At 38.7% G+C, this 27,535-nt stretch overlaps 3 protein-coding genes across 4 annotated transcripts in view; all 3 read right to left on the bottom strand.

Moving 5' to 3' along the window:
• Positions 1-1,603: 1,603 nt before the first annotated feature.
• Positions 1,604-12,583, bottom strand: LOC106044799 (cytochrome P450 2C25-like). Its single transcript, XM_048076770.2, has 9 exons — positions 11,128-12,583; positions 9,284-9,446; positions 8,776-8,925; positions 7,703-7,863; positions 5,478-5,654; positions 4,763-4,904; positions 3,370-3,557; positions 2,389-2,530; positions 1,604-1,782 (listed from the first exon to the last, which is right to left on the bottom strand). Exons 1-9 carry the CDS (start codon positions 11,296-11,298, stop codon positions 1,604-1,606), a joined length of 1,473 nt encoding a protein of 490 aa, XP_047932727.1. The 5' UTR covers positions 11,299-12,583.
• A 2,481-nt stretch (positions 12,584-15,064) lies between these two features.
• LOC106049396 (cytochrome P450 2J2-like) lies at positions 15,065-26,827 on the bottom strand. Of its 2 annotated transcripts, XM_067002671.1 has the most exons (13): positions 26,694-26,827; positions 25,863-26,033; positions 25,734-25,774; positions 25,339-25,496; positions 24,578-24,691; positions 23,324-23,486; positions 21,702-21,851; positions 21,068-21,228; positions 20,180-20,356; positions 19,242-19,383; positions 17,829-18,016; positions 16,504-16,645; positions 15,067-15,463 (listed from the first exon to the last, which is right to left on the bottom strand). In XM_067002671.1, the coding sequence occupies exons 6-13, from the start codon at positions 23,433-23,435 to the stop codon at positions 15,285-15,287; spliced, it is 1,251 nt and encodes a 416-aa protein (XP_066858772.1). In that variant the 5' UTR covers positions 23,436-23,486; positions 24,578-24,691; positions 25,339-25,496; positions 25,734-25,774; positions 25,863-26,033; positions 26,694-26,827; the 3' UTR covers positions 15,067-15,284. The 2 variants fall into 2 exon arrangements, with proteins under 2 accessions (XP_013057161.3, XP_066858772.1); XM_013201707.3 differs by lacking the exons at positions 25,339-25,496; positions 25,734-25,774; positions 25,863-26,033; positions 26,694-26,827 and having other exon boundaries at positions 15,065-15,463; positions 24,578-25,224.
• The window catches only part of CAPN10 (calpain 10), a 32,778-nt gene continuing 31,932 nt past the window's right edge, over positions 26,690-27,535 (bottom strand). The window contains exon 18 of the transcript XR_010833672.1: positions 26,690-26,852. The gene's annotated coding sequence lies outside the window, so the exon portion shown is untranslated. The remainder of the gene's footprint in view (positions 26,853-27,535) is intronic.

Genomic DNA, 27,535 nt, shown 5'->3' on the forward strand with positions numbered 1-27,535 from the left:
CACCTGAAGTGGATTTTGAAGATAAGATAGAGGCAGGAAAATGAGAGTAGAGTGATATGTGGGAAAAGGGATGGCCAGTACATTTTTATATGTCTGCTCCACATCCATCATGCACCTTTCAAATTTTGCTTGGAAGGGACCCCAGACCTTCCCAGTCCAGGTAAAACAGGGGAGCTACAAAGCTTTCACAGGACTCACTGGCAAAGCTGAGTGTGTGGAGTAACCTTGAGATGTTAACCATAATTTAATCTGGCACATACAGTTTTCTCTACAGAGTATGAGTAGGTACTTAGCATGGATTACAACAGCATAAGAGTATCCAGATGTGTTTTTGTGTCCAATTAGATGGCACTGGCATCACAGGTTACTGATTTCATAGATCTCTGCCTGTTAAACTGTGGTGCTTTAAACTACAAGATAGACAGAGGTAACTAAAACAAACACAGCTGACAATGACTTTAGTCCTACAGAAGTTACTACCAGCTAATTGGCGTATAAAAATAACCCGTCATCTGCTAGCATACAGTATCCATTTCGTACCTCACACAGGAAAAAAACACTCTCAATCTTGTCAAAAAAATCCTTTGTTAAATGTCAGTAACTGAGCTAGCAAAATGTTCAATGTCCACATTTGCTAAGTACTTAAGCACAATGCTCATAAAGGGCTTCAAGAAGTCATCAGTAGTGCCAAATCCTCTGTTGGTGGTGATATGCTAATTTATGCTGATAGATGTCATCAGCTATCTGTAATAAAGAATCCATTAAAGAACTGAAAAGAACAAATGAAGCTGAATAAATTATTGAAGGATCTGCAGTAAACAATGCCAGATGACTACCTATCACGAAAAATATGTGTTCTTATGTTGCTGTCAACCACTGGGTTCATAAAAGAAAGAACTATTTATCAACACTTTGCGTTAGCTTGCTGCTGTCATTTGTCTTCCAGTCCTTGCTCCTTTCCTGGATTATGAAAAGCTCTCCACACCCGCTCAATGAAGCCATTCCTCTACTTTCATCTCAAGGGCAGAAATACTACTCGTTTTAGTGGGTGAAACCCTCAACTTCTTGCCACGTGTCAATGACAGAGTTGCACAACAACAATCCTGTTCAGTCTCAGGAAATGTAATTATTTCAGATCATATTAGCTGACTCTTTAGAAAGTTTCTCCCAAGAGCTTAACTCCTCCATCCACTAATATCCTGGGACAGATCAAATGACCTCTACACCTATCAACACAAACCGTGGTTTATTAGAAAGAATGTAGAGATATTTTATCATGACACTTTTAATTTATAGACCTTGCTTCAAGTTCTTTCTCTCTTGATGCTGCTTCTTGCTAGCAATAAATAAGACCCAGTTCTAATTCTTCCCATTATATCTTTATTTAATAGTATGCACCAGGACAAATATACCAAGTGTTTGCAAACTGAAAACAAGAACAAAAGATTAACTCTTTGTAGGATGCAACTGTCTGAAAAGCATCTTCCAGTATAGTGATTGACCAAATCAAGAGGAAAGCAAAAAATCTTAAGACAAGTTAAGATGCATTCATTTGCAGAAACAATCATGCAAAGTCTTCCCTGAATCTGTACAGCAACATTTCCTACCGAGGAATAGCACAGAGCTGGTATGGAGGTGGCTTCATTGTACTTCCAAAAACAAACTTTGTGTTGACTTCTTTCACTCCATCGGGCAGGGTGAACCTGAATGCCCTCAACAGAGTGGAAAAGACAATAAAGAGCTCCAGCCTTGCCAAAAGCTCCCCCATACATACACGGCTCCCTGTGAAAAGACAGAAAAGGCAATCAGCCAAGGGATTTCTATCAAAACTAGCTTACTAATTTGCTTGCAGTTTTCAGGAAAAAACTGAAACAAACAAACAAACAACAACACCACCACAGCATCGATTCTCAAATAGGTAAGAGTTTTTTGTTTGCTTGCGTGTCTTCTGCGGACTTAGTCCTTTTCTCCTATGATTAACCAATTGTCATTTAGTGATTCAAAACTGAAAGGCTGCTTTGTATTTCCACTCTGAAAGCTTCCATCTGTATTCACAGCAGGCAGACAGAACATTATAGAAATGATCACCAGGGCTGCATAGTTTATAGTTACAGGCTTAATAGCATTATGAATTTTGTTGCTACTACTTTGATAGTGGGATCTCTCCTCCAAGAGAAAATGGATCTGTTCCAAGAAAAAAGTTTCTGTTTGTCATTCCTTCTCTTCCAATCTTTTCCATATACAATTGGACTTTTCTCTTCCTGGAGATCTTTACAATGGTAGAATAGATTTATATACTTATTTCAGATGCCTTCCCAATTCATGTTGAGGAATGAATGGATCCTAAGTTGTTATCGCATGGAATAAATTGCTGTTCTGTGCAATTACCTATTGAGAATGGTAAGAATGCTTCTCTGTGTACAAAGTTTCCATCTTTATCCAGAAAGTGGCCTGGGTTGAACTGATCAGGTGTTTCCCATTTTTCAGGATCAGACAGAACAGAATCAATATTTACTAGAACTATGGTGTTCTGTAAAAAAAGGAGCACATTTGTCAAAATGTGTTGGTTTTCTTTTTCCTATTGCCATTGTATTTTTAATACTTAGATTTTCAGTAACAGAATGAGTACAAATTTAATGTTACTCTATGATTTCTGCCATGCTAGGGTTGCTTTGAGCAGATCCATAAAAAAAGAATGAAAATGAAACTAAGGAAAAGCAGTGATAGGAGAATATATAGAAACAACCCTAACGTACCTTTCCGTTACAAAACTTTTAAATATTTTAGTTTCATTGTAACATTTGCAAGATACTTCATTTAAAAGCTTGTGACAGGAAAATAATTTCAAATTTCCAAGGTTTTCAGTAGAACTATTTTTTCTGGTTTTGGATGACCTTTTTTCGTAAGCTGCTAGGCCCTTTTGACAAGGGACTGACTTGAGACTGCTGGAAATTAATAAGCTTATTTCCAGTCTCCATTCACAAGATTTCTATTGTCAGAAGTCATGTTCTGAAAAGCTACTAGTAGGACAAAGAGTTTAGGACAATATACACAACTCCTTGCAAAAGGCTTGCTTTAGAGACAGTCATATCTTAGGGACAGCGCCAGAACTGGCAGGACACAAGAGTACATGTCCCCAACCAGGAAAACCCTCAAAAGGATTTCTAAATTAAACTCATGTACCACATTGCAGCTGATATTGGCAGTTCTCAATCACAGACGCTTTTCAACTAAATGAGCAACAAAGCAAAAGGACCTAAAACAGGACAGTGTTTTGGACAGGCAGTCATTTAAAACTTACACTAAAACAGTTTTAACAACTATAATTGCACCAGGCCTCAAATATTCAAACATGCAGTATGCCTGTACCTTTGGAATAGGATATCCCAGCAGTTCTGTGTCCTTCACAGTCTGTCTGGGAAGTGCAATTAAGATGATATTACTGTATCGCTGGATCTCATGAATTACAGCATTTGTATAGGGCAACCTTTTTCTGTCCGTGTAGCAAGCTAAATTGGAACGACCCAGAACAGCATCCAGCTCCTTCTGGACTTTCTCTGTAGAGGAATATTGAGCTTTAAATATACAACAATCTATAAGCTTTATTATCATATTTTTCCTATTGCGTTTTACAGTTATAATACCACCCAGCAAGATGAAAAAGATATTTTAAAAGATAAGAATACCTTCAAATTCCCATTTGGATGACCTAAATTAAATATTAATCATGTATTAAGAGGTTGGTTTAGTAATTGAACAAGGACTAGTTTTCACTCAGAACTACATGGATTTTGATTGCCATCTGTAAATGGCAAAATTACTATTCTGTAATTACCTGCCTTTGGGAAGCACTTACACAAAAGAGTTTTTTCCCCCAAGGACACTTTATTATTATTATTATTTACAACCTGAATTGAAAATGTAATTTTTGATTAATTTCTGGTCTGAAATGGTCTGGTCATTGCAAGTAGATTGATCCCATGCATCAAGAAACTTAAGATAGCTCTAATGTATCCTGAGAGGCTGAAAGACCATGTTGTGAAAATTCAGTATATGCTGTACAGTCTCAAATTTTAGGTCTTTTGAAGAGGCATTAGGTAACAACAATGGGAAATCTCTTCTCCTTACCACCTCAGCCATTGCCAGCCTCCTTCTGCACCTGATACCCAGCTTAGACTGTCAAATAGGAGGCTTTCAGGGTGATTAATAATACATTTTAATCCTTATTATTCTGTGCACTCTGATTATTTCTTTCCATTGCCAACCTGTGTCTTCTGTGAAAATAATTATTAAAAGCATACAATTTCAAGCTACTCAGCCCAACCTTTATTTAATATCTGTTTATATGCAGATATCTATGTTCAAGATTCTAAGTTTCATATAATAACCACACAAATTAACAGCCTCCCACTGCATTGAATTGATTTCTGCTGCAAAGTACTTGGGAGCACATCAAGGAGCGGAAGTCATAGGTCAAAGAGGGTGATCCAAAGACTCTATCTTGTGGTCACTGGAAGTCTAATCAACTGGAATTGGAGGGGCAAAGGTGTAATATATCTCATCCTAGAACAGACTCTTCCATCTAATTGGATGGATCACACCCTGCATTCTGAATCTTCTAGAAATGAAGCCTGAAATGACTAGCCTGTGCGTTAGCAAGGACACAGGAAGAAACAGACACATGCAGTTCACCTGATTCACATGCTACTATTTGAACTCCTATAATTTCTAAAAAGCTGCAGAACTGTTTGTGTGTGCTTACCTTGAACATCAGGATAAACCACCATATAAAGCAACGCCCAACGTAAAGTGGTAGCTGTAGTTTCTGTACCAGCCAGAAAGAGGTCAAAAATAGCCTGAATCAAGTTTTCTTTGTCATATGTAGCATCAGCATCTCCTTCAGTCTGCAAATATGAATTGCAAAGATCAAATTAAGGCACACAAAAGAGAAGCAAAGCACTCCGCATCAGAGGAATATTTATTGATACTATTCAAAATGAAAAATAAATAAATGAATAAATAAAGGGCTAGAAAAGAAAACTTCTTCAATAATACATTTTCTAATATTCTCCAGTGCATTTGTAAATTTATTCTATCCACATGCACATTTGGTTCTTCAGCCGTGACAAATTTATGTAATCACATATGCTTTCTAATCTTGATACAAATCCTATCATAATTGTTATTCCTAATTATATCTTAATCATATGATGATCTGCTATTATTGTGGCTGTAGATAATCTACCCACAAATCTACTCACATTATTACTTCATCCTCCTCCTGCCATCTCACAGTTTCAGTTGTTGTTTTTTTTTTTTGTTTGTTTGTTTGTTTTTTAATTCATCCACCTATAAGCTTTTCTAGGGTATATTTAATTGTATATTTCCCTAATTGATACTAGACACCATTATAATCAAAGGAGCACTTAAAATCCCTAGTTGTTAGTGGAGCCTAAAAGGAGAACAGAGATACTCACTTTAGCTATCTGATCCAAATAATAACCAATAAAATTTTGACTTTCATCTGCTTTTCCTTTTTCTTTGTAGCTTTCAATTTCCTCTGCTAACAGAGTTCTCATAAAATTTACACTGGAAAAAGTCTTCTTACATGGTGTTAGAAAACGGTCTGCAAACCAGGGAATCTGATCATGTACCTGTGAAAGAGAGATTTTAGATATGTGGTATTCAGCAAACTAAATTTGAATACTCATATAGGCTTGTGGGTAGTGGAAGAAGAGAATGAAAGACTGATGACTGTATCTTCACCACTACACTGAAAAGCTAATTCCTGTCCAGTGATCCATTAAAGACTTTCTTAGTACTATTTTTCCCTGGAGCAGAATTTCCCTTAGTTTTATGCTATAGATTTTTTTTTTTGTGGTGTACAAAGAATAGATGAGGTTCCTCTGAACTTCAATAGCAAAAACCTCATATAAAAAATATCCTTGTTCTCAGCCTAGCATACATAGCATTTCTCTCTGAGTGTTAAAAAAAAAAAAAGCTGATTTCCTTTCCTTGACACACCTGCTAAACTGAAAATAGAAATATCCAAACCCAGTTGTTTAGTTGTTTTAGTATCTTACTGTAGGATACTGAATGCATGGGGATTTTACTCAGATACATTTTTTCCCAGAAAAGAAGTGCAGTTAGTCAAACACATCACATGTGTGATATGCAAAACAACTTTACAGAGCAGAAACATACAGAGCCGCATGGATTCCCTGCTGTTTATTCACATTCTTTCGCTTAAACCATTATAAAACAACATCTCAGCAGAGGAGAGGAAAAACGACTTCTATATTAATTCCAATCCTCTACTTCATTTCCCTTTCTCTTTTTCACCTTTTACAGATTGCATCATGTCATTCCACTCTACACAGCAGAACTGCCCTGCTTAAGTCACGTGTTAAGTCGTAATTCTTGGGCTCACCTTTTTTAAAGGCAGCTGCATTACAAACCTATGCCTTCCCGTAAGCCTGCTTATATTCCTGGCTTTCATTTCTTCCTCATCCTACTGCACAATTTTGCTTAAAACTATCTGTCTGCTTACTAGGAAAATGGATTAGTACAGGTGATTATTAAAGGATTGTACACCACTATGAAAGCACTGTGGAGAGCAGGACAGAATGCAATACTGGGCTAGAATGTTTTGGTTAGCTGTGGACGCTATTAAGAGCTTTAAGAAGAGCTTATACAAATATCTCCTGAAAGCAGTTTGGAAGTAGCTGATCCTGTGTTTACCCTTCTTAGAAGATATCTTAGGAGTCATTACACCCACATCTTCTAGGAGAAAAAGTCTTTTGATTATTTTTCTTAACCAGAATTATCAAATTAATCCTCAAGTTCTCTTAGACCTCAGTAACAGCAATTTTCAGTTAGCAAGAGATGGTGAAAAATCACGTAAGATGTAAAGCCAGTTGCGTTCCAGCAAGTTCTGCAGGAGCAGGTGCCTTGTACATTGGTAAAATGACTACTTAACTATACACAGCACAGTGGGTCCCATTTGTTAATGGTTAGTGATAAAACTGCCCTGGTTTGAGACAATCTGTTCCACTGTTTTTGCAGCTGCAGTCACAACTTCACACAGAAGCATGATAGCAAATTTTCTCTCCAATGAATCAGATGGTAGGTTAGGAGCCACTGTCTTGCCAAAAGTTATAGGAAGAAGCTACCATTAAGCAATTACATGGTACTTTTGTTATCCCTGTGCAAAACAGTTGCTCTGCTTAAGCTTCTACAAGGTTAGCTAACACTAGCAAAGGAAGTAGTCAAGACCCATGTTACTCTTTTGATAGTAGTTGACAGTCATATGATTTCAGATAGTGAAGAAAGCCACTTTGTCAGAATTTAAGGTTAAACGTTTTTCAGACCTTTTCAGGTATTTTTGCATATATTTTGCTGCTGTGTTTCAAACACTGGAGCTGTACAGGTAGCGCTTTTGTGAGAAAGACCTTCGTACATCTCTGTCATGTAACGAGCCTATGTGCTTCCATCCCAGTCCACCAGAACTGGGAAATTTCGATGCTATGATAAGGCATAAGCAACTGAAATCAGTTTTAAACTAGTCATCTGGAAGTACTGTTCTGATGCATACTCCAGCGACTCCAGGTGCATTAGTATTCATTTTTGTTATAAAAGTAACCAGCAAGTTGCCTTTCATTGTCTAGCTGTATAAAATAACCAAAAAAAAAAAATTCCTCACATAAAAACAGCTGCTGTTCATAAATGCTGATATATCATCAACAGCTTCAATCAAGCGGCGAAAATTTTTGTCTTCTATAGAGAAGCGATGTCCCAAAATCAGAGCACAAATCACATTTGAGACAGCATGAACAATGGGCATAGTGGGGTCCAGAGGTTTTCCTGTCAACACAGTGAACAGTATTCACCAATAACACTTATTTTTCCAGCTTTTTGCACTGAATAGAGAGATGATGAAATAACATTTTATCAGACTCTTCTGACGTTAGTTAGATAAGTGGACGGAAAATTGCAATTTATCAGCAAAAGACATGAGTAAAAAGTAAATTCAGACACCCAAAGTTTTTTTGTTGATTACCAAAAAAAGGCAAGACTGCTGGTGGGAATGGGATTTGTAGTGGTAATAATAAAAAACACCCAGGTTTCAGAGAACCTTGGCATCAACAGATCTTACGTTTGGCAATAACTGGTACAAAAAAAGTCAGCCAAGATAGCATATGAATAAGCAGCAGAATCAAAAGGAGAACCATCCTTTATTCTCTGCTCACATCCTTTATATGTGAATAAAGGAATAATTGAGCAAACCTACAGATGCTCCCCATTTTTCAGCAGCACAATTTAAACAAACTTCCTCTCTTACTGAGGAAGTTACCCCAAGCTGTGTGAGGTGAGCTTGTTCCACTGCACTTGCCAGAGCAGAGCCATGGGGTTCTGCAGCCTTGGCCAAAGCTTTGAATACTTCATGCCTTGTTTTCTTTTCTGTAGAGGGATATAGGGTGCTGTGAGATCTGTTTTGTTACTGTTTGCTGTTACCCTGAGAAATACCAACACTTACAGACAGCAACCATGGAGCCTCAGTTCTAAATTCATCCTGTGAGGTGGTTTCACAGGTAGCACTTCAAGGAAATGCTTCCCACAGATCGTACCATTCAGACCTTTGAGACTCAGCTCCACATGTACAATTCTAATCCAGTTTTGTAACCAAATAAATAATTTCAAAAGCTACCAATGATCCATTCTTCAGCAAAAACACTACCGCACATACTGACCTGAATGCTGAGCACAGGCACATACCATTTGTTTCCCGCAAGTATTCCACCAGGCGACAGGCTTCCTCTTGTATTTGACAATCCTGGTCTTTTTTCCCTACTCCCATTCTCCTCATTGTTACAAGTCCAAAACGCCTCTGTTGCTTCCAAAGATGACCGTTAGAGAACATAACACCTGGAATCATAATGAATTAATGTTGTTAATGCTGTATGAATTAATAAATACATACAGTTAATGTTTCAAAGAAGTTTCTCTGTCAAGTTAATTTTTGTCAGCAGTCCTGGAGCATGTCTCTGTCTTTTCTCTTTTCCTCTTTTCTTCTAGTCTACAATCTACTACCTGTATAGAAAATCTTACTATAGCTGTATTCTACCATTATTGTTCCAACAGAACCCAAAAAGCAATGTTTCATAAAACTTTGAGAAAATATTGACCTTTTTTTCCACCATAAATTAAGCGCTCTGAGACTCTGAATCAGTTTCCAAAACCAGGGTTAGAATACCTTAGAAGAATCTGTGAAAATCATAGTTACCCCTTCCATGAGTTAATATTTTGAAGGCTAAGTTTTGTGGCCTTCCAGCAACCTCTTCAGCATGGGCAGTCATACCCTCCTTCACTGCCTGGTACCCTTGCAGGACAACCACAGGCGTGTTTGCAAGCCATAAGGTGAAGATATTACCATGAAGTTTGCTCATCTGTAGAACAAAGCAGTATCAGAACAACATGGATGAGAACCATCACATTTAAATCAAAGAAGGCGAAACAGTTCTTCACCCTTGACAGATTCCCCAAGGGCACTGGACCTTAAGAAGAGAGCATCAAATTAATTCTTACATCTAATATAGCTTGCAGCCGGGTTTCTATGTAAACTTTCATTTACTAAAGATCAGAATGTCAAACAGACAATATTGCAATAAATAACATCAGACGTTGGCATGTCTTACAATTCAAACTCATTGCAGATGAATTCCTTCGTGTTTGTAAGATGACAACATCAGATAATGAGTTTTAGGAGAATCATCTACTGTTCCCCCTTGTGTATTAAGTGCAGCAAGAGCAGCTGAGGAGGTGGGGAAAGCAGGAATCACCTTCTCCTTTCTAGCTCAGCTGCGGTAGCCCTGTGTCTCCAGCACAGTGCACACAGCCATCACTAACAGAGGTAGGCAGAAGAGCCCTTTCCCTGGCTGAAGAACTGGGAGCTGGAATAGTAAGAGAACACAAGGCTGAGGGAAAGGCAACAGTGCTTAGGTCAAAGTAGGAAGTCTGTGGGGTGGAATAGGCTGGAAGGAGTGAGGAGCTGTCAAAATATTCCAAGAAGTCTACTGCAGGACTAGAGGAGGGCAAAATTGTGCTGCCTGTGAGCAATCAAGAGGGAGCAGATATGCACATTGTGCAAAGATTTATATGCATGTGCTTGCATATTTGGTATTTATCTAAGGTTGAATTACATTTTTGGAGGGAAAAATTTGCAGCTTTTGAAATCTTGAGATAAGCAATACTACTCTTCAGGTTTGGGAGGTCAGAAATAGAAGAAAATACAAGAGACATGCAGCATCTATAATTTTATGTTGAGGAGTCACACTACTTTGCCTTGAAATGTGCAACTCAGGAGAACTATCAGGATGGGGAAGAACCAGAGAAAAGGAAGCTTGAGAACAAACAGTGAAATTGAGGTGCTATTACTCATACATAAGCATTAAATATAAGCATTAAATATTTAATATATAAACTAGAAATATAAAACAATAGGATAACAATTCTTGAAGTGCTCTGCATTACAACTGGACTTAGAAAAGAGTTCATTGTGAGTGTAGGCATGTAATGAATTAGTTCAGCTATTTAAAAGCTCAATCAGGCTCAGCAGACTGAAGTTTCTTCTGAAAATCTGACCAAATTGTATATGAGCAAAAAATTTAATCTAAGCTCTTTTGAAAAAATCTGTTGAATAAGCATTAAAAAAATCCTTTCTACACTGAAAACACATAAGCACTCAATAGCTATTTCATGGGGTATTTAGAAATTGCCAGTGCAAAAAGAACCAAAACACAGACATATGAAAGCCTCCACAAAATGTAAGTCTGTTCTTTACAATGCTTTTCCAATTTGTAAGGCAGGAATATTAGTATTGTTTTGTTCACTTGTACACTTGTACACTTGTTCACTTTTGTACACTTAAGGTTTTAAAGACATGGTTCCTTAGTAAGCCAAACATTTCAGAAGAACAACCATATTTAACTCGTCCCCATAGATTTTCGTGTCTACACAATACAGAATAAATCTCTCCCTAGCACTCAAAAGAAAACTATGTTAACAAAAGCATACATTCATTTTCAGTCAGTCTATGAGTCTATTACTTAGTTGCCCAAAAATACATACTTTTTTAAGGATGTCATGATGAATTCGGAACTTCATCTGCAGCAGATTTCCAAAGAGGGGGTATGGAGTTGGTCCAGGAGGAAGTTGTCTTCGCTTCCATTGCAGTTTCAGAAACTCTACAAACAGCAGAGATGCAGCAAAAAATACAAGCCCTATGCTTACTGTTAACATTTCACTTCTGATTTCTAAGGCTACCTTGTCTCTGGAAACTTGCTATACAGCGAGAGATCCATTTTTATCTTGTTTTGCTGGTACCTCCCTATGAAGAAAAAGATGTTTAGGCTTATGTCTCTCTTAGTCCTTCCCTCTTTATCACTTTCCTTTACTTTCTGATCCCAGAGAATGAAGCGTTCTTATTTTTAAGTATATAAGACATTGCTCCATTACATTACAGCTACAAATCTGGCAAGTGTCAGTTCTTCAAGGAAAACCAAATGCAGGTTAATTATATGCTTCCTTGTGCCAAGACAGTTGCTGTGACAAAAATCCCTGCCCACAGTACTGGTTTCATAAGGGGCCTCTTGCAAGAAGAGGGAGAGCCAACAGAATTTTCTGAGGATTAGCTACACACCCAGGGAGAGGTTGATGAGATCGCTCTGAGCCTTCTCTTCTCTAGGGTATAGAGTCCCAGCTCCTAGCCTTTCAGAGAGGTGAAATTCTCCAGCCTGTCAAGGTCCCTCTGGACAACAGCACAACCCTCTTATGTACCCGCCACTCCCCTCAGTTTTGTGTTGTTGGCAAGCTTGCCAAGGGTACGCTCTGGCGCATCATCCAGACCGTTAATGAAGACATTAAACAGGCCCAGAACCAGTGCTGACCCCCAGGGCACTCTGCTAGTTACGACCTCCAACTAGACATTGCACTACTGACCACTACCCTCTGGGCCCAGCCAGTTTTCAATCCACCCCACTGCCTGCCCACCCAACCGATATTTCAACAGCCTGTCTATGAAAACCTTGTGTTGGACAGTGTCAAAGGCCTTACCGAGGTCCACAAAGCCGATATCCACTGCTCTCTCCTCACCCGTCAGGCTGATCATTTCGTTGCAGAGGCTCCTCACATTGGTCAAACGTGACTTCCCCTTGGAAGCATTTGGCTTCATAAACAAACAAGATCAAGACATTCAAATTGGTAAATTAATATTGTAGTAACATAGTAAAAATATAAGCAAACTTTAAATCCCAAGCTAATCTTTATTAAAGATTAAATAAAGATTATGGTATTATTGAAAATACGAGGGTGGGTCAGTAGACTGTACACGAAAAATTAAATCCCTTTGTTGACCAGCTTAAAGTTAAATATAAGCCTTTTTGAAATACTCGGATTAGATATTTATGAAAGCTATTCACTACTTATCACATTGTACTTTATTAAAGATAAGATTGCTTATATGTAGCAACTCCTAGCACAATGAAGTTTTTGGCCACCGGTTTGCACAGGTCAAACACATGCTTAAATCTTGCTGACTTAGCTCTATTGGTGTGAAGTGTGAAAAATATTTGCTTCTATGCTGATGTTGCTGCACGGCTGAAATCCCTTCTGTGGACAGGATCACACTACAGACGTTTGTTAGTTTATGCTTTTGGAGATGCAGCACCATCATGTTGGCATAAAGGCTCTAATAGAACAGGTTAAGAAGTTCCTCAGGTTGGACAGGGCAGAAGTAGCAGAGGTTTGACCGCAGCGTCGATCTGCTTCTGAAACAAGAACAACAGATGTTATAGCCATGGGTGTGTATGCACACAAACACTAAGACTCCTCAATCCCATAATTAATAAGGAATTTTAAACCTTACCAGACAGAGCCGGACTGGGCTTGGAAAAAAACTCATGTGATGTTCACTGCATTGCTAACTCTTGGGACATGAAAGGCAGAACCAGGACCATTGCAACATCCTTTATTGCCAGGTGACTTCAATTAAACATTATCCTCTCCCCTTTCTACTGATTTCTTATTTTTCTTGCACTGATTTCTCTTCACATTCTTGCATGTTGTTAAACTTTAGGTACGTTTTCTCTTCTTCTTAACCATTTTTCTCAGCATTACAATCATTTGAAAGACCAGGTTACTTTGCAATTAGGAGTAGTACTAACTACATGGACATCAGTGTGTGAATCACAAGTCTGAATATTTATGTGGAAAAATACTGGGTATGGTAACAATGATATGAAAGCCCAGTAGTGCTTGGGGTAGAAATTAGGAACGAGATTGCCTGATACAACATGCTGTGGCTGTCAAAGACACAAGCACAAAATGTTCCTTACTGAATTTTGTCCTACTACGACTACAGAGCAGAAGTTTCCAAGAGTTCAAGATTTGTAGGTCTATTTAAAAAGACAAAGTCAAATGGACCATATTGCTTTTGAGTGAAAACTCCTCCAGTGCTAGCTAGTTTCTTCCTTTATTTAGTGCATTCCCTTTTGCCTACCAGAGATCTTAATTTCTCATTTTGGAAATGAAATTCCAATATCTAGCTACCAGCAGCAGAAATAACCTGATCCAGACCAGCAGCTTTCACGTGTGTTCTCCTGACCCCACTAAGTCCATAGACAACTTCTAAGGTGTGGTGAAAGATGACTAAGAAATGCAGATTCATAAATGCTATTCAAAAACGTATATAGAGATATACATGATATAGATATAACCTTTGTAAAAAGGACTTCTGTCTCCACTAGGGAATGTTTGTGGGTTCTTTTAAGAATCTGCAAGTGAAAATGTTTAAAGCAATATGGATCCTGTATGCCTCTTCCTGGACTTCACCTCTTATTCAGTCTCCAGTACGTGCGCATACTATATTCACAGATATATTCACAGAGATGACTGAGACTCTGGTATCAACCACATGCCTCATTATACCCACCTCTGCAACACCATCTTTATATGGTAGGAAAACTGAATCCTAGTTCCACGTTAGTGCACAACCCACCCTCCACTCCCCCAAAAATCTATGTCCACACAGCACATGCAGCCTCCTGATACTGAGCTCCTTCACAGATGTGAGTAGAACTGTTTAACCAATGTTACATTAAAGAAAATCATCATGCTGGATAAACAAAGCATCCATGAAATATAATTGCAATAACAATTCTAAAATCTTCTCCTCAGGGAAGGAAACTGGCAAGAGCTTTGCTCAGCAGCTCTGCAAACAGTCTCTGTTAGCTCAGCTACTGGAAGTCTGCGTGCCACAAGGCACACTACACAAAGCCTCCATACTCACAGAAAGCCCTCACACAGCTCTCAAGAAAATTGATGTAATTTTTTCTTGCCCTGTCCCTCCCTTTGTAGGTGCCAAGCTTTGCTTCTCAGGACTCCAAGCATTCCCTGTAACTGTCTCACCAGGCATCAATAAAGAGATGTGGCCAACCTAGACTTCTTTTCACCATCACCATTACAAACTGCCTCCACTGGGTGAGAGGACTCCCTCTTTAAGATTGCCTCTCAAATGCACCACAATAATAAATGCAAAACAAACGACTTCAGGCCAGCCCACTGGTCATTTACCATTTAGGCTGCCTTTGTTTCACCAGGACTGGGGCTACCCTCTGCAATTCTTCAGGAGGGAATATGGGGGGTGCCTTCACTGGCAGACTACGTCCCCTGTCTCACAGTGAAATGAAGGGTTGCACTGATGTAGCTCTACTACTTCCAGATTGAAGCTATCACCTCCATGCGGCTATGTGCTAAATAGACAAACTGGCTAGCGCACAGGTAGCTCAGAGGTCCCAGCACAACTCTTTCCCCCCATGCAGCTACCATAGGGATTCAGGCAATGCCCAGAGCCATCACGTATGGGAAGTGCACCTCCATGCCCTGCTCTAGAATTTAGAATGCATGGGGACGATGGGAAGCACTCCCAAGTCTTGGCTTTAATGTTCCTTCTCCCTCTAGTAGGATTCCCATTGAGCCTCTAAGTAAGACCAGACTCTGTAACCATTTTCCGTGTGTTTATTTCATTTCTAATACACAAGAAAATCATACATAGATTTTCCAGACACAGGGAAAAGGAAAAACAGAATATTTTTCAGGACCAGCTTCTTAGACACATGACACAACAGGAACAGACTGACACTGAATCTGGGCTAGAAATGAAGAACATAAGAGGTGCACTAGCAAGCCTGTGTCAGTGCCTCTTCCTCAAATCTATCATACACTGCAACCTAGCGAAGATTGGCACAGAGCTTATATGGATGGGGTTTCATTGTGCTCCCAAAGATAATGTCCATGTTGACTTCCTTAACTCCTTCTGGTAGGGTGAACTTGAATGTCTGCAGCAGGCTGCAGAAGATGATGAAGAGCTCCATCTTTGCCAGCGCCTCTCCCAGGCATACACGGTGTCCTGCAGAGGGAGAAGGGAAAGAGCAGTCAGTCCCCAGAGAAATCTGCAGCCTGCATTTGCTTCCCAGCTTTTCAAAAAAGCATCACTCATTCTCATCAGGAAACAAAGGATTTGCTGAATTTGACATTTTTCTCTCAAACTGACTGAACAATTGAGGTGTCTGCAGTTGACCATAAGCAGGATCTACCCAGACTACAGAAAAAGCTACCAGAGATGCTTCTCCCTAGTTTCACACTTTACTAACTAATCCCTAACTCCCTGCTGCTATGAACTCAGTTTCAGTCTCTTGATTCCAAATTAATCATGTGAATCAAAAACTTTTCCCAATTTATCAATTAACTTTGTGTTAAGTTTGAGTAAGAGAGGTGGTGACAGGCTCTAAGGTGCAGTGGTTAGGCCTGGGATGTTCAAATTCCTATTCTGCCAAGTGTAGGCCAGGAACCATGAGGCTGACACTTTCACATCCCAGGTGAGAGCTCTGACAATCAGACTATTCATAATCCTGGCATGATCCTCAATAGCTTTTATTTGTTGTTTAATCAATTGATTGTTTACTCTTCTATAAACACACACACTTAGTGAAAGAGTGTCTCCAGAAGCTCCCCTGGAAAGGCATAGCCATCTGGGATGCATTTGATACAGGTTCAAATTCCTGTATCAACAAATACTGAATTATTTATACACAGTAAATCAGCTCCAGCAGAGCACGCTGCCATGGAACCACCACTATAATAGCATAATCTGGCAGATGCAGAGGATGGCAAAGAACAGCGTAAGGACTTTAATCCCAAAATTATTGGCAATTCTAGGTCTTTACTCCTTTTACTTTCTCTGCATTTTCACAAAAATCTAAGGTCAACAGTTTATATAATTACCAAACAAGTTATTTTCCAATCAAACATTTTTTTTTTTGGCCTGAGAAAACCGTGTACTCCTATTATGGGATTCCACTCCCTTTGGTCTTTTCCACAAGAAAAATAATACAGCTTCACGTTCACAGTCTAACCCACACAAACGGTTTCAGTTATCAGCAAACCTACCTGCTGAGAAGGCTAAGAAGGCCTCTCGGGTCACAAAATTTCCATTCTTGTCCAAGAAATGACCAGGGTTGAACTGGTAAGGGGTCTCCCAGTATTCAGGGTCAAAAAGAGTTGAATCTATATTTGCCATAATCACAGTACCCTGCAAAGAAGATGCTGTTGGCTCATTTCTGCCTCTCAATTTCTCAAACATCAAGAAGAAAAGGACACAAACCAATTCCAGCTATAGTTCAGGGCACTGCTCTGCTAGTCACACGAAGAGATAGCAGAATTGAAAGATTATTTTATTGGGAAAAAAATGTTTAATCTCGAACTGTTTTCTTTTCATTGTCTGTGTTTGTGTGAGTGGCTTTGTTGCTTTTTGTTTGTTTCTTTGTTTTTCTCTTCAAAAAAAAATGTCTAAAAAACCTCAGTAGTTCAGTTTTAGGTATTTGCCTACTTTACTCCCTCCATGTCTCCTTTTTTCTATTCTGTTAGCAAATGCAACATAATGAGGGGTGTAAGGTCCCTTAGCTTCTTATCCTAAATCTAGTAAAATGATTTTCCCACTTTTGACAAGCTTTAGCAGGTTTACAAATGGAAAACAAAGCACCCTGCAAATGAAATAGTATATTTCAAATTATCTTTCTCAAGGTGAAGGGAAGGAAGGTGTGCATAGCAAACACCATGGAGCAGTGCTGCATAGGAAAGTGTCTCCATGTGTGCCTTTGGGGAGGTTTGGCATTAAGGTTAAGTTTGGAAAAGCTGGATGAGTCAAGGAAACTTGCAGTAGATTTTTGTTTGAGGTCAGATGGCAGTTCAGGAGCTGCAGGGAAACATCTTCATTATATCTCAAATATGATGCCAGAGATGTAGTAATATGGAAGAGAAGCCCTAAGTGAACGAAACTGAGTTCATGCTTGGTATTGTCTCAGGCATCACAAGTGGAAAAAAATTCAAATCTCCCATTTGTCCACATAGCAGACAATATCCTGTCATTATCAATATGCTGACAACACTGTGCATTTCTGGTAAGTCCTCTCTCAGATCCTCTGAAAGTATAAGAACTCAAATGCTTATAAAGTACTTTAAAAGCACAAACTCTTGGAAAGTAAGACTCTGCAGCACTCTCACAGGTTTAATTGCTGTGAAATTATGCTTTTGGTAAGGGTTTTTTCTCACTGTCCATGAGAAAAAGGCACAGGCCAGAGGGCATGGGAGGGAAAAAGCACTGTCAGTACTGTCACCAACAACCACTGAACTGTAAGGAAAAGTGGATGAGGGAAAACATAACTACGAGAAATTCAACTTAATGGCCAAAGATCATACTGGAATAGATAGGGTACCTTTGGAAGGTGATACCCCAATACAGTTGTATCTTTCACTACTTCTCTAGGAATTGTGATTAAAACAATGCTACTAAAGCGAATGATCTCATGAACCACGGCATTTGTATAAGGCAGTTTCTTCCGATCCTCATAGCAGATTTGATGAGAAGAACCCACAACGACATCCAGCTCTTTCTGGACTTTTTCTACAGAGAAAAAAAAATCCTTTATACACAGAATACCACTACAAGCAGTGATAGAAAAAATAAGTATGTAAATAAATTATATACTCACCATATCCTAAAATGTAAATACATTTATACAACTGTACATACATTTACACAATTTTACTATTTGACTAAAATTTGGTATTTCCTAGTTTATAGGCTCTATGTTCAGATCATCTTTCCACAAGCCCAAAAGATTTATTGAGCTTCATAGTTAAAAGAAAGAGAGCAGACTGTAAATAAAGCAGGAGCTTCTTACTAATAGATTAATACAATTAATCAAGCTGTTGTTTTTACTCTAGCTGAATACAGACTCACAGCACACTTAGCAACATTTTGTAAGGAAGCCATTGTATCAAACTGATACACAGATGTAATGCTGAGAATTGGGACAGGGTAATACCTAACCATCACTAATTGTTAATCTCTTTTGGCTGTTACCTATGCTTCAGTAAGTACCATACTTCACACAGTCTGAGAAAGGTCAGGATCAAATTTCAGGCTTAAAAACTAGGCTAGTAATCCAAGAGAGATTTTTTTTTTTTTAATTTTATTAGAATTTGAAAGCTACATGTGTGTACAGGGCTCTGTTCTTCCAGCCTTCTAGAACCAAAAGTAGTATGTCTTATCTAGCTCTAAATCCAAGCATTGAGAACATGTATTTGGCTTAGCGATTCACCACCACTGAAATCCCTGTATCAAATCATTTAAAAATTTTTGAAACCAGTGTGCAACTTTGCGCTTGTCTAGAATTTCTCAGGCATCTGTCTTCTCTATTCTTCTCTATGTAACATTCCATAAATTACAATGAATATATTTATTATGTAGAAATCAACTGATGTCTCAGTTAACAAGCACAAATTATGTATTTGTTTGACATTTCAGATACGAGGAAAGAATCACTTTACCCTAACTCAAGTTCCTATCTCACTTTGAGTCTTTTCAACCAGACTATAATTTCTATTACATTCTTACAATACTAAAACAGTCTGTCAAAAATCATGACAAAAATACACAGAAGACAAAATATATCAGAAGCTGAACATCCCTGAAATTATTTTTAAATCTGTCTGGAAATGTTCTACTTCACTGGCTTCTTAAAAACAAAGCTTGGAAATACAATGTCAAAAAAAATTTAAAAAAAAGGGATGTGGAACAGAATTGTTCTACTTGAAACATCTCCATGTTTGTGTCTATAACTCACCTTGAACGTCAGGAAAAGCCACCATATAGAGCAGAGCCCAACGCAGAGTGGTAGCGGTGGTCTCAGAGCCACCCAGGAAGAGATCAAAAACAGACTGCACCATGTTTTCTTCATCATAAGTAGAATCTGGGACATTTTTAGCCTACAGGTGTCAATAAGAAATTAAATAAGAGTGCAGAAGGTACATCTGTCTAACACTGTATCTGCCCACTGAGACATGAAGTGATCACTGTAAGTAAATAGAGTATTTCTAGAAGATGGAGAAAATACAGCTACCTGAACAATAAAAAGATTTATGCAGATATTTTCTCAAGTAAATTCATAGATACTTTTCATTGCAAGTGCTATAGAAAGTGTCAGGATTCCAAGGTCCTATTACATTTAGAGCTCCTTGTTGCCTTACTGCTAACTTCCACATCAGAAAAAAAATATTTCAAAAGTAGGTTTATCCCACCCTTGCCACTCCCTGCACATTTGCTGATTTCAGTTATCTCTCATGTGTTATGATTTAATGATTTATGCTATTTTTCAAGGCAGAGACTGCCATCATTTTTCTTTTAGATTGTTTCAATAACCATACGGTCCTACTAAGCACGCAAAAGTTCAGTACAAAGCACAGAGAATAAAGCCAAACACTGAAAAGACAAAAAGAATCAGAATTCAAGAGCCATCTAAATATTTACATCTTTAAAACCAACCATTGTCTACTCTTGTCTAAGGACTCCAGAGTATAACAAAAAAACGATGTAATTATTTTATCCTTCTAAAACAAGCTATTAAACTGACTATTTAAAATTCATATTTGAATTTGACAGCATGGTTTTTAAACTGAATTCGTAGTGCTCTGTAGTGATGTTGCTGTGTATAGACAGCTATGTGAAACGTGCAGGAAATCTGCTATGATATCATTTTTGTCAATTACAGCACAAATTACTCACTTTCTCTATCTGATCCAGGTAAAAGTCAATGAAATCTTCTGGTTCATCTATGGTGCCTTTTTCCCTGTGGTTTTTGATTTCCTGCCTTACGAAAGAACGAACAAAATCACAGCAAGATTCTACTTTTTGTAGAGGTCCCGGAAGGCATGTTAAAAGCCACTGGAAAATTTCATATATCTGTGGAGCAAGCATTCAACACAGATACTGTAAGTTACATGACATGACTAAAGCAATTATAGAGATACAATGCAGACATTTTTAATACTGAATTACTGAATTAATTTCTCTAGGAAAAGCACTGCAGCAAAGAGAAACATCACGTTTAGAACATGAATAGGTATTGACTTGTGGTAGATTAAAGTTGATGCAATTTCTACCCTGGATTCTTTCTTATCCTTACTGCATAACCTCACTAGTATTTGCCCTGTTAATTCACCAACAGAGGAATCCAGTTTCACAGGTAAGTCTATTCTGTATGTGTTAACAGTAATAAATTTAATACTAATTAATATTATATATATTATTACATAAATTGACACAGGTGGATACAGACAATGCAAAAACACAAACTTTTACTCCTGTAAAAAAGTATCACTTTTCACCTCAATAATACTGGTCTTTTCGTTACAAAAGAGTTCAGTATCCCAAGCACACTGCCTTTCCTGGGCAATTCTAAAAGTAATTATTTGTGTTACTTTAATAATGACAAACCCAAAGCACTCCAGGCCCAGTTCACGTTCATGATCAGTATTTTTAAATCAGCATTTATTGTAATTAAATAGTATACTATGATAATATATAACGCTGCAATTAATATTGCATGGCAATGCAATAAATATCATGTTCAATAATTTAATAATTTGCTTATTAAATGTGTCATTTTCTCACATAGTAACTGTAGCTGTTCCCAAAAGCCACTACACAATTGTATGCTTCAATCAGCTGGCGGAAAGTTTCATCCTGCAGGGAGAAACGATGTCCAAAGACCACAGAACATATCACATTAGAGACAGCATGAACAATGGGGAATGAAGGGTCAACAGCTTCTCCTGCAAACAGAGATACGCATTTATCACCAAAATACTATCTTCTTTGCTACTTTGAAAGCAAGATCACAATGACATTTTATAATAAATATCCCCTATGCTATTTAGACTGTTACACTGAAACCCTCAAAATTCACTGGCAAAGGTAACAACAGATAAACCTCATTCAAAAATAAGGACAGAAAGGTGTCAAGTCTTTAACTCCCACCCTTATCTGTTTTGTTTGCTTTTCTTTTTATTTATTTATTTATTTTTAATCTTGGTGCTAATACCAAAATACACACTGCTGAGCTCTGATGGTACAAAAAGTTTTGATTGCACTTAAATTATATTACGTTCTAAATAATCTTGGCTGTACTCTAACCCCTGTCTTTTCTGGAACAAAACCAGTTTGTCTTTACCCTCAGTAGGTAGCCTGCATGACCCTACATCAAAATCAGGAATGCAGTTCCCAGGGCACCTTGTCAATGACATACCATCTTTGTCCTTGAAGAACTTGACCAAGTGATAGGCCTCAGTTTGTATCCCACGTTCCATTCCTTTATTCCCCATTCCAAGTTTCCGGAGAGTTGCAATTCCGAAACGTCTCTGATGTTTCCAGATGAGACCATTTGAGACCAGGATACCTTCAGTCATTAAGAATCAATTTTATGTTAATAGTCATATGACAGTAAATGACATACATGCTAAGAATTCTTCCTTCTCATCATGCTGCCACTCATGAAGAAGAGGCATGCATTAGGCCACTGTTCTAGCAATAGTATTTTGTTAAGGACAGAAAAACCACCTTGGTTAATATAACACCCCCAGCCCTGCAAAAAGCCCACTACAGTCTCAGAACTCACACACGTGCCCAAACATCCAAGAGCAGTGGTCACAATGAAAGTCCATGCAGCAGGCTGCTACATGCTGCAAAGAGCGTGGGCTGGTGTTGCCTTCTCTTTGCCTGTTCTTTGAGCAGGAATGAATCTAAATCCGTATTCACATAGAAAGGCTTAGAGCCCAGCTCATGCAGTCTCTTATAAGATCTCATTTACCTTCTACAATCTTCTAATAAAATAAATACTTGTAAGCTCTGTTTGCCAACATGCATATATAGGCATTGTGTTTCCACAGATGTTGTCACGCGTCACCTCTGCAGGAGTGGCAAAGAGAGCTTTCCTCAATAAACACTATGTTCAAGTTTCTACCACCTGAAAATACAATGGTGTCTCTCACCAAGCTACTCAGAGCCAACAGACCTTTCTAAGGAGCTCATTGGAGAAGCCCAGGTGGTTCCTACGCTTGTGCTTCTTAATCTTATACAAACCCTCTTGAGATCATCAAATCTCCTTACTGGCAATATTTCAAAAACACCACACTTCCTTAACAGCTAGAGTTGATAACTGGTTCTGAGCTCGTTGTCTGTGCTGCACTTAGTCTCTTGCTTTTGGGGGATGGATCCTGATTTTACCAGGCTGCTTGCAGCACACATTCAGCTCTCATCGTGACCCATGTCCTTCCTGGAAAATGAAGCCAGGGCAAGAACCACTGAGCATTTCTGTTTCAAATGCAGAACTCTATATATTCTCCATCCACCAAAATTCAGCAGTGGCTGATAGCACAGTAAGAAGCTTTGAACAAGGACTATTGCACCTACAGTCTCGCTAATATGTTTAAAGCTCCAGTGTCCTTCCTGTGCCTTGGGACATCCTGAAAGGCTACATCTTGTTCAACAGCTCTGTACATGCTTTCCCTACAGTGGCCTTTGCTGTAAACAAACAACCAGGAGCATAAAGAATTGCTTTAGCCTCAGCTTAAAGAGGAAGCTTCAAGCTCCAAATAAAGTGAGCCACACATGGATTATTTCAAATCAGGGCACAAGCTTAGACAACACTAATAATGGATAAATAAAAGACCTAGCTAGTACAAATGCTGCTGCTCTGGTAAGATTCTGGAATACGTTTGACAGCAGCACTTTAGAGACCATTTTGGAGACCATTTTGAGGGATACCACAGACTTGCCTTATATCAACCACCTGGAGCAGACCGAATGGGTGAACTGGGAACTAAGGACTTGTCAGTAGACAAAGTTCTTCCACAGATACAAACATCTTACCTCTTCCACGTGAAAATTTGTTGAACATAAAGGTCTGTAGTCGCCCAGAAACATCCTCCGAGTTGACGGTGAGACCATCCTTCACAGCTTTGAATCCATAAAGCACCACCATAGGTTTGTGACCCAGCCACAGGGTGCAGATGTTGCCATAGATTTTTGCTAGCTGTAGGTTTGACCAATGACAAAAAATACTCATTGGAGAAACATCAACCAAAGCACACACACGATGGGCTCCTCTCTTCCAACATGATATTACTGTGATAAACACTCCCACTGCAAAACAAAACTATTTTGCCTTTTTATTTCCTGAACTTGGGAGTAAAGTTCTGTGCTCTCTCTGGGACCCCACTACTCACAGCAATGTGAATGATAAAAAGAACAGACGCTCTTGACCATTTTAAAGCTTAACTTGGGTTGTCTTTGCAAATCTAACATTTAGGAAAATGGCACAACTGAGTGCTTACAGATCATATTAGGTTTCACAAGGAAAGCTCACCTGCCCATTCACAGTTATATTTTTCAACTCCACGTTTCATTTCCTCAACCAAAAATTAGAACCTCTTAAAATTGCACATTCCAATTGTGACTTCTCCTAGTACTACAGATTTCAAGATTCAATAGACCATCTCCCGTCTCATACGAAAGTACTGTCAAGCTGAGGAATGTGAACAGAGATCCCACCTCTGCTTGGCCAGCAATAGGGACTGGTCTCAGGCAACCCTGCAGATATTCAGCAAGGACAAAGTCCCTACCTTCACACAAAAAAACACTACAGCTCTGTCCTCCCATAGTGATGAACGCGCACCCATTAGAAATGTTTGGCATCAATGTCTTTTAAGTTCCCTTTTCCTAAAGCCCATATTCTCCCCTTGCAGCCAGGTACCCCCTCACATACCGGTTTTGCTTAGCACCTAAAGAAAGGTAGGGACTTGAAAAAAATTTATCAACACATTGGATCATTTTGTGAAGTTTTGTCTCAATGGAGGAGGCTGAACGCTGAAAGACCCTCGATTAACATTCTCAGCATGGACCCAATTCTTCCCATGATTTCATTCCTTTCACCATCATTTACACTGTCAGTTTATTTGCAAAGAATCTGCAGATTTTACTTAACTTGTTTAGGCATTTAATTGAACTTCCATGACCCACCTTCCCTCACAATGAAGTTCTCTCTACTACCATATTAGCCTACCAACAACCATCCCTAGTTTTTCCACATTTTGCTCCTTTGTTCACATCCGCAAAAATACATACCTTTTTCAGGCTCCTATGATCAGCTCTAAAATTTATCCGCCAGACACCTCCAACTATGGGAAGTGGGATTGGTCCAGGAGGAAATCCACGACTTTTCCATTGCAATTTCAGGAACTGCACACCCAGAAGAAACAAAATCAGGGATAGTAGTATTACACTTATCATTTCACACTTTAAACAAGACTATCACTGAGAAAGCTGTTACGAATCTGTTGAACTGATTCTATATTGTTCTGCTTAACTCTTCCCAAAGACAACCTCCTCACATTTAAGCTTTCTGAATTTTTCTCCACCCTTCTTCCCTACCACACTTCCCTATTCCAGAAAACGAGGAGTGCTCCCATCCTTGCATGTATTTAATACATCACTATGCTGCAATATGTTAATACCTGTCATCGCTTCAAGATCCAATAAAGGCTAGAAGGCAGATGTTTCATTCAGACTTGCATCTTACATTCAGAAACATCCCTTTGAGCAATCAGTTTGATGGAATATGTCACTTGAAGGTCAGCTACGTACTGACAAAGACAGCAGAACTGACCAGGTAGCATTCCCTGGGGAATTTACCCAAAGTCTATGCACACACATGTCTTCAGCACCAACAAAACCAGCAAAATGTGGAGGGAGGCAGGAGAGAAGGATAATCCACTGCACAAAAGGACATTATACTCACGCATACAGAATGACAGTGGATGACACGGGAGTTATCAAGATTAGCGGACCAAGCTTTAGGAAAAATGGGGTGAAATCTTCCAGAGTACCTAAGTGGAATGCTTGTTTTCAGGTGTTTCCACAACTGCTCAACTCCGTCCCATTCCTGCTGTTACATAAAGGTGTTTCTCCAAGATATCCCTAACAGGTCATTCCAGCTGTGGCACTCAGATGCCAGCAGCTTATTCGCACACCCAAGGAGGTTTTCCTGTTAGGAAAAAAATATTTGTAGGCAAAACAAAAACCACACATGTACTAAGTCTGCAAGAACTCCAAAACTATGCAAAGCCACAGTCATCAGGTTTGACATTCTGAAATTACTGGCTATCTTCACAGCAGCAACTCTAGGCAAAGTACTTTTTTCTCTGTAACAGACTCTGTAAAATAAACAGAAATGCATCAGCAGCATTCTGTAACGTTGCCAGTGCACACACAATTAACTTACAAGAAGCATGTTATCTCCAACTTCATGACATCTCCCTCAGGCTATAAGAGAAAGAAAACCAGAAAATATCTCAGTAAATAGTGCAATTCATACAGATGTTTTAAAGCTAAGCCAAACAGGACAAAGTACCCTCACAGGCTTTCCACAGTTTCCACAGTCTGCAGGATCTTATCTTGCTGTTTTCATCTACAGTTCACTTTCTCCATTAGTTTCGTGGTGCCAAACATTGGATTGTAAGTGTTGCATTCTTGACGAAAAACATCACTATAAGCAGACTTGACCTTGGATAAGTTTTTATACCTATTTGCAGATAAAGAACGGAATTCAGAAAATTAACAGGAAATCTTAACACAAGAATGCACAATACAAGACGTAAAAAAAACGTAACTAATGAGATAAAGATCAGAAAAAACATCTTCAACACCAGTTAATTTTAACAAAAGCACGCTGTAGCCAACACACATTTATGGAATGTGTAACTTATGAAATTGCTACTTTTATAAACTAAGTCCTCTGTTCTTCCCCAGACATGTCTAGAGGAGAATTTCCAGCATGCTTGCTGGGTGAGGACCTTGCTTAGGTCCTTCTACACACAGCAAGCTCCGTCATAAACAGTCTTCAAACAAACCTCACCAATTGGAGCTTCCTGCCTCTTCACAGGCATTGTACATCTGCTCCGTTCAAATGATGGAGCAAAGGAAATTGGCAGGCATCTCACTCCTTTAGATCTACAAATACACCAAGAAGGATGAACCCTACACTTGTATAGTAGGACATCTGAAAACATACTGTTTCTTGGAATAACTCGTACCATGATGAAGTACATTTTTAAAACGAATTACCATCATCTGTGTCATTTCATCCTGATCCACACCAGATTTCTCATACATCCTAAAATTCTAATGTTTACACTGGTGTTACTCATTCACAGATGAATTATCTGGGAACATGAACACATACCTTGTTCAGACTCTCTTGATCAGCTCTGAAGTTTATATGCCAGATGCTTCTGATTATGCAAGATGGGTCTGTTCCCAGATGCAGAATTAGAAAAGAAATATGAACAGAGCCTCACTTGTCATCAGAATTCCACTAGTACTTTACAAGGCCACTCTGACTCTGAAAAAAAAAATGAGGAACTCAATTTCCATTGATTTATTACATCTGTCTTAAACATTTTTGTGATGTATTTCTGTCTCACTCCCGTTCTGAGTGAATGCATCGTTGAGGGCATGTAGTATATCACTAACTTGCAAGTACAAATCACTATTGCCTGACACAAGCCTTATTTAAATAAGGGCGTTCACGTTTCATTATGATGGACTGAGAGGCCATAAAACCATTTTACTTACAGGACGAAGGTTATATTCTGGTATGAATATACCTTCTCCTCTTTGATTACTAAATAAGGTTGATAATCCCTTGATAATCCCTTCCTGGTTTGCAAGCAGCACTGCAACTAAGAAATACGGTGCCTTTTTGCTTTCGTCTTGAACTGCTGCTCATCAGGCATCACAGGCAACCTTAATGCAAGACTTACAATGCAAAGGGATATACAATCAACAGCTTTATTAAAAAATGCTCAGGTGTGTATTACAAAGTCATCGTGTATGTCTGGCGGGTATTTGACAAAGGTTCATTGCTACATCTGGAAGAATTTTAAAATACACATCTTGTCTGAAATCACTCACAGCTTCTTATCTAATAACTTCTCAGTTCTGATCAGGTTTCCATTTCTGTAAACACAGCTGTGACTTTGCATACTTTGGCCCTGTAGTTCAGTCCATGATAGTTTTATTGCA

Source organism: Anser cygnoides, chromosome 9 (assembly GCF_040182565.1).
Source record: "Anser cygnoides isolate HZ-2024a breed goose chromosome 9, Taihu_goose_T2T_genome, whole genome shotgun sequence".
Classification (NCBI taxonomy): Eukaryota; Metazoa; Chordata; class Aves; order Anseriformes; family Anatidae; genus Anser; species Anser cygnoides.

Coding starts and splice junctions, on each gene's coding strand:
- LOC106044799 (XM_048076770.2), bottom strand. CDS start 11,298: ATGTTAACAGTAAGCATAGGGCTTGTATTTTTTGCTGCATCTCTGCTG. Junction 7,864..8,775: donor ATACTTGCGGGAAACAAATG/GTATGTGCCTGT, acceptor CTGTGTTGACAG/GAAAACCTCTGGACCCCACT. Junction 1,783..2,388: donor ATTCTTACCATTCTCAATAG/GTAATTGCACAG, acceptor GTCTTTTCACAG/GGAGCCGTGTATGTATGGGG.
- LOC106049396 (XM_013201707.3), bottom strand. CDS start 24,742: ATGATAAGTGTAATACTACTATCCCTGATTTTGTTTCTTCTGGGTGTG. Junction 20,357..21,067: donor GGAACAGCTACAGTTACTAT/GTGAGAAAATGA, acceptor CTTGCTCCACAG/ATATATGAAATTTTCCAGTG. Junction 16,646..17,828: donor TGGGGTATCACCTTCCAAAG/GTACCCTATCTA, acceptor TCTTCTTTGCAG/GGTACTGTGATTATGGCAAA.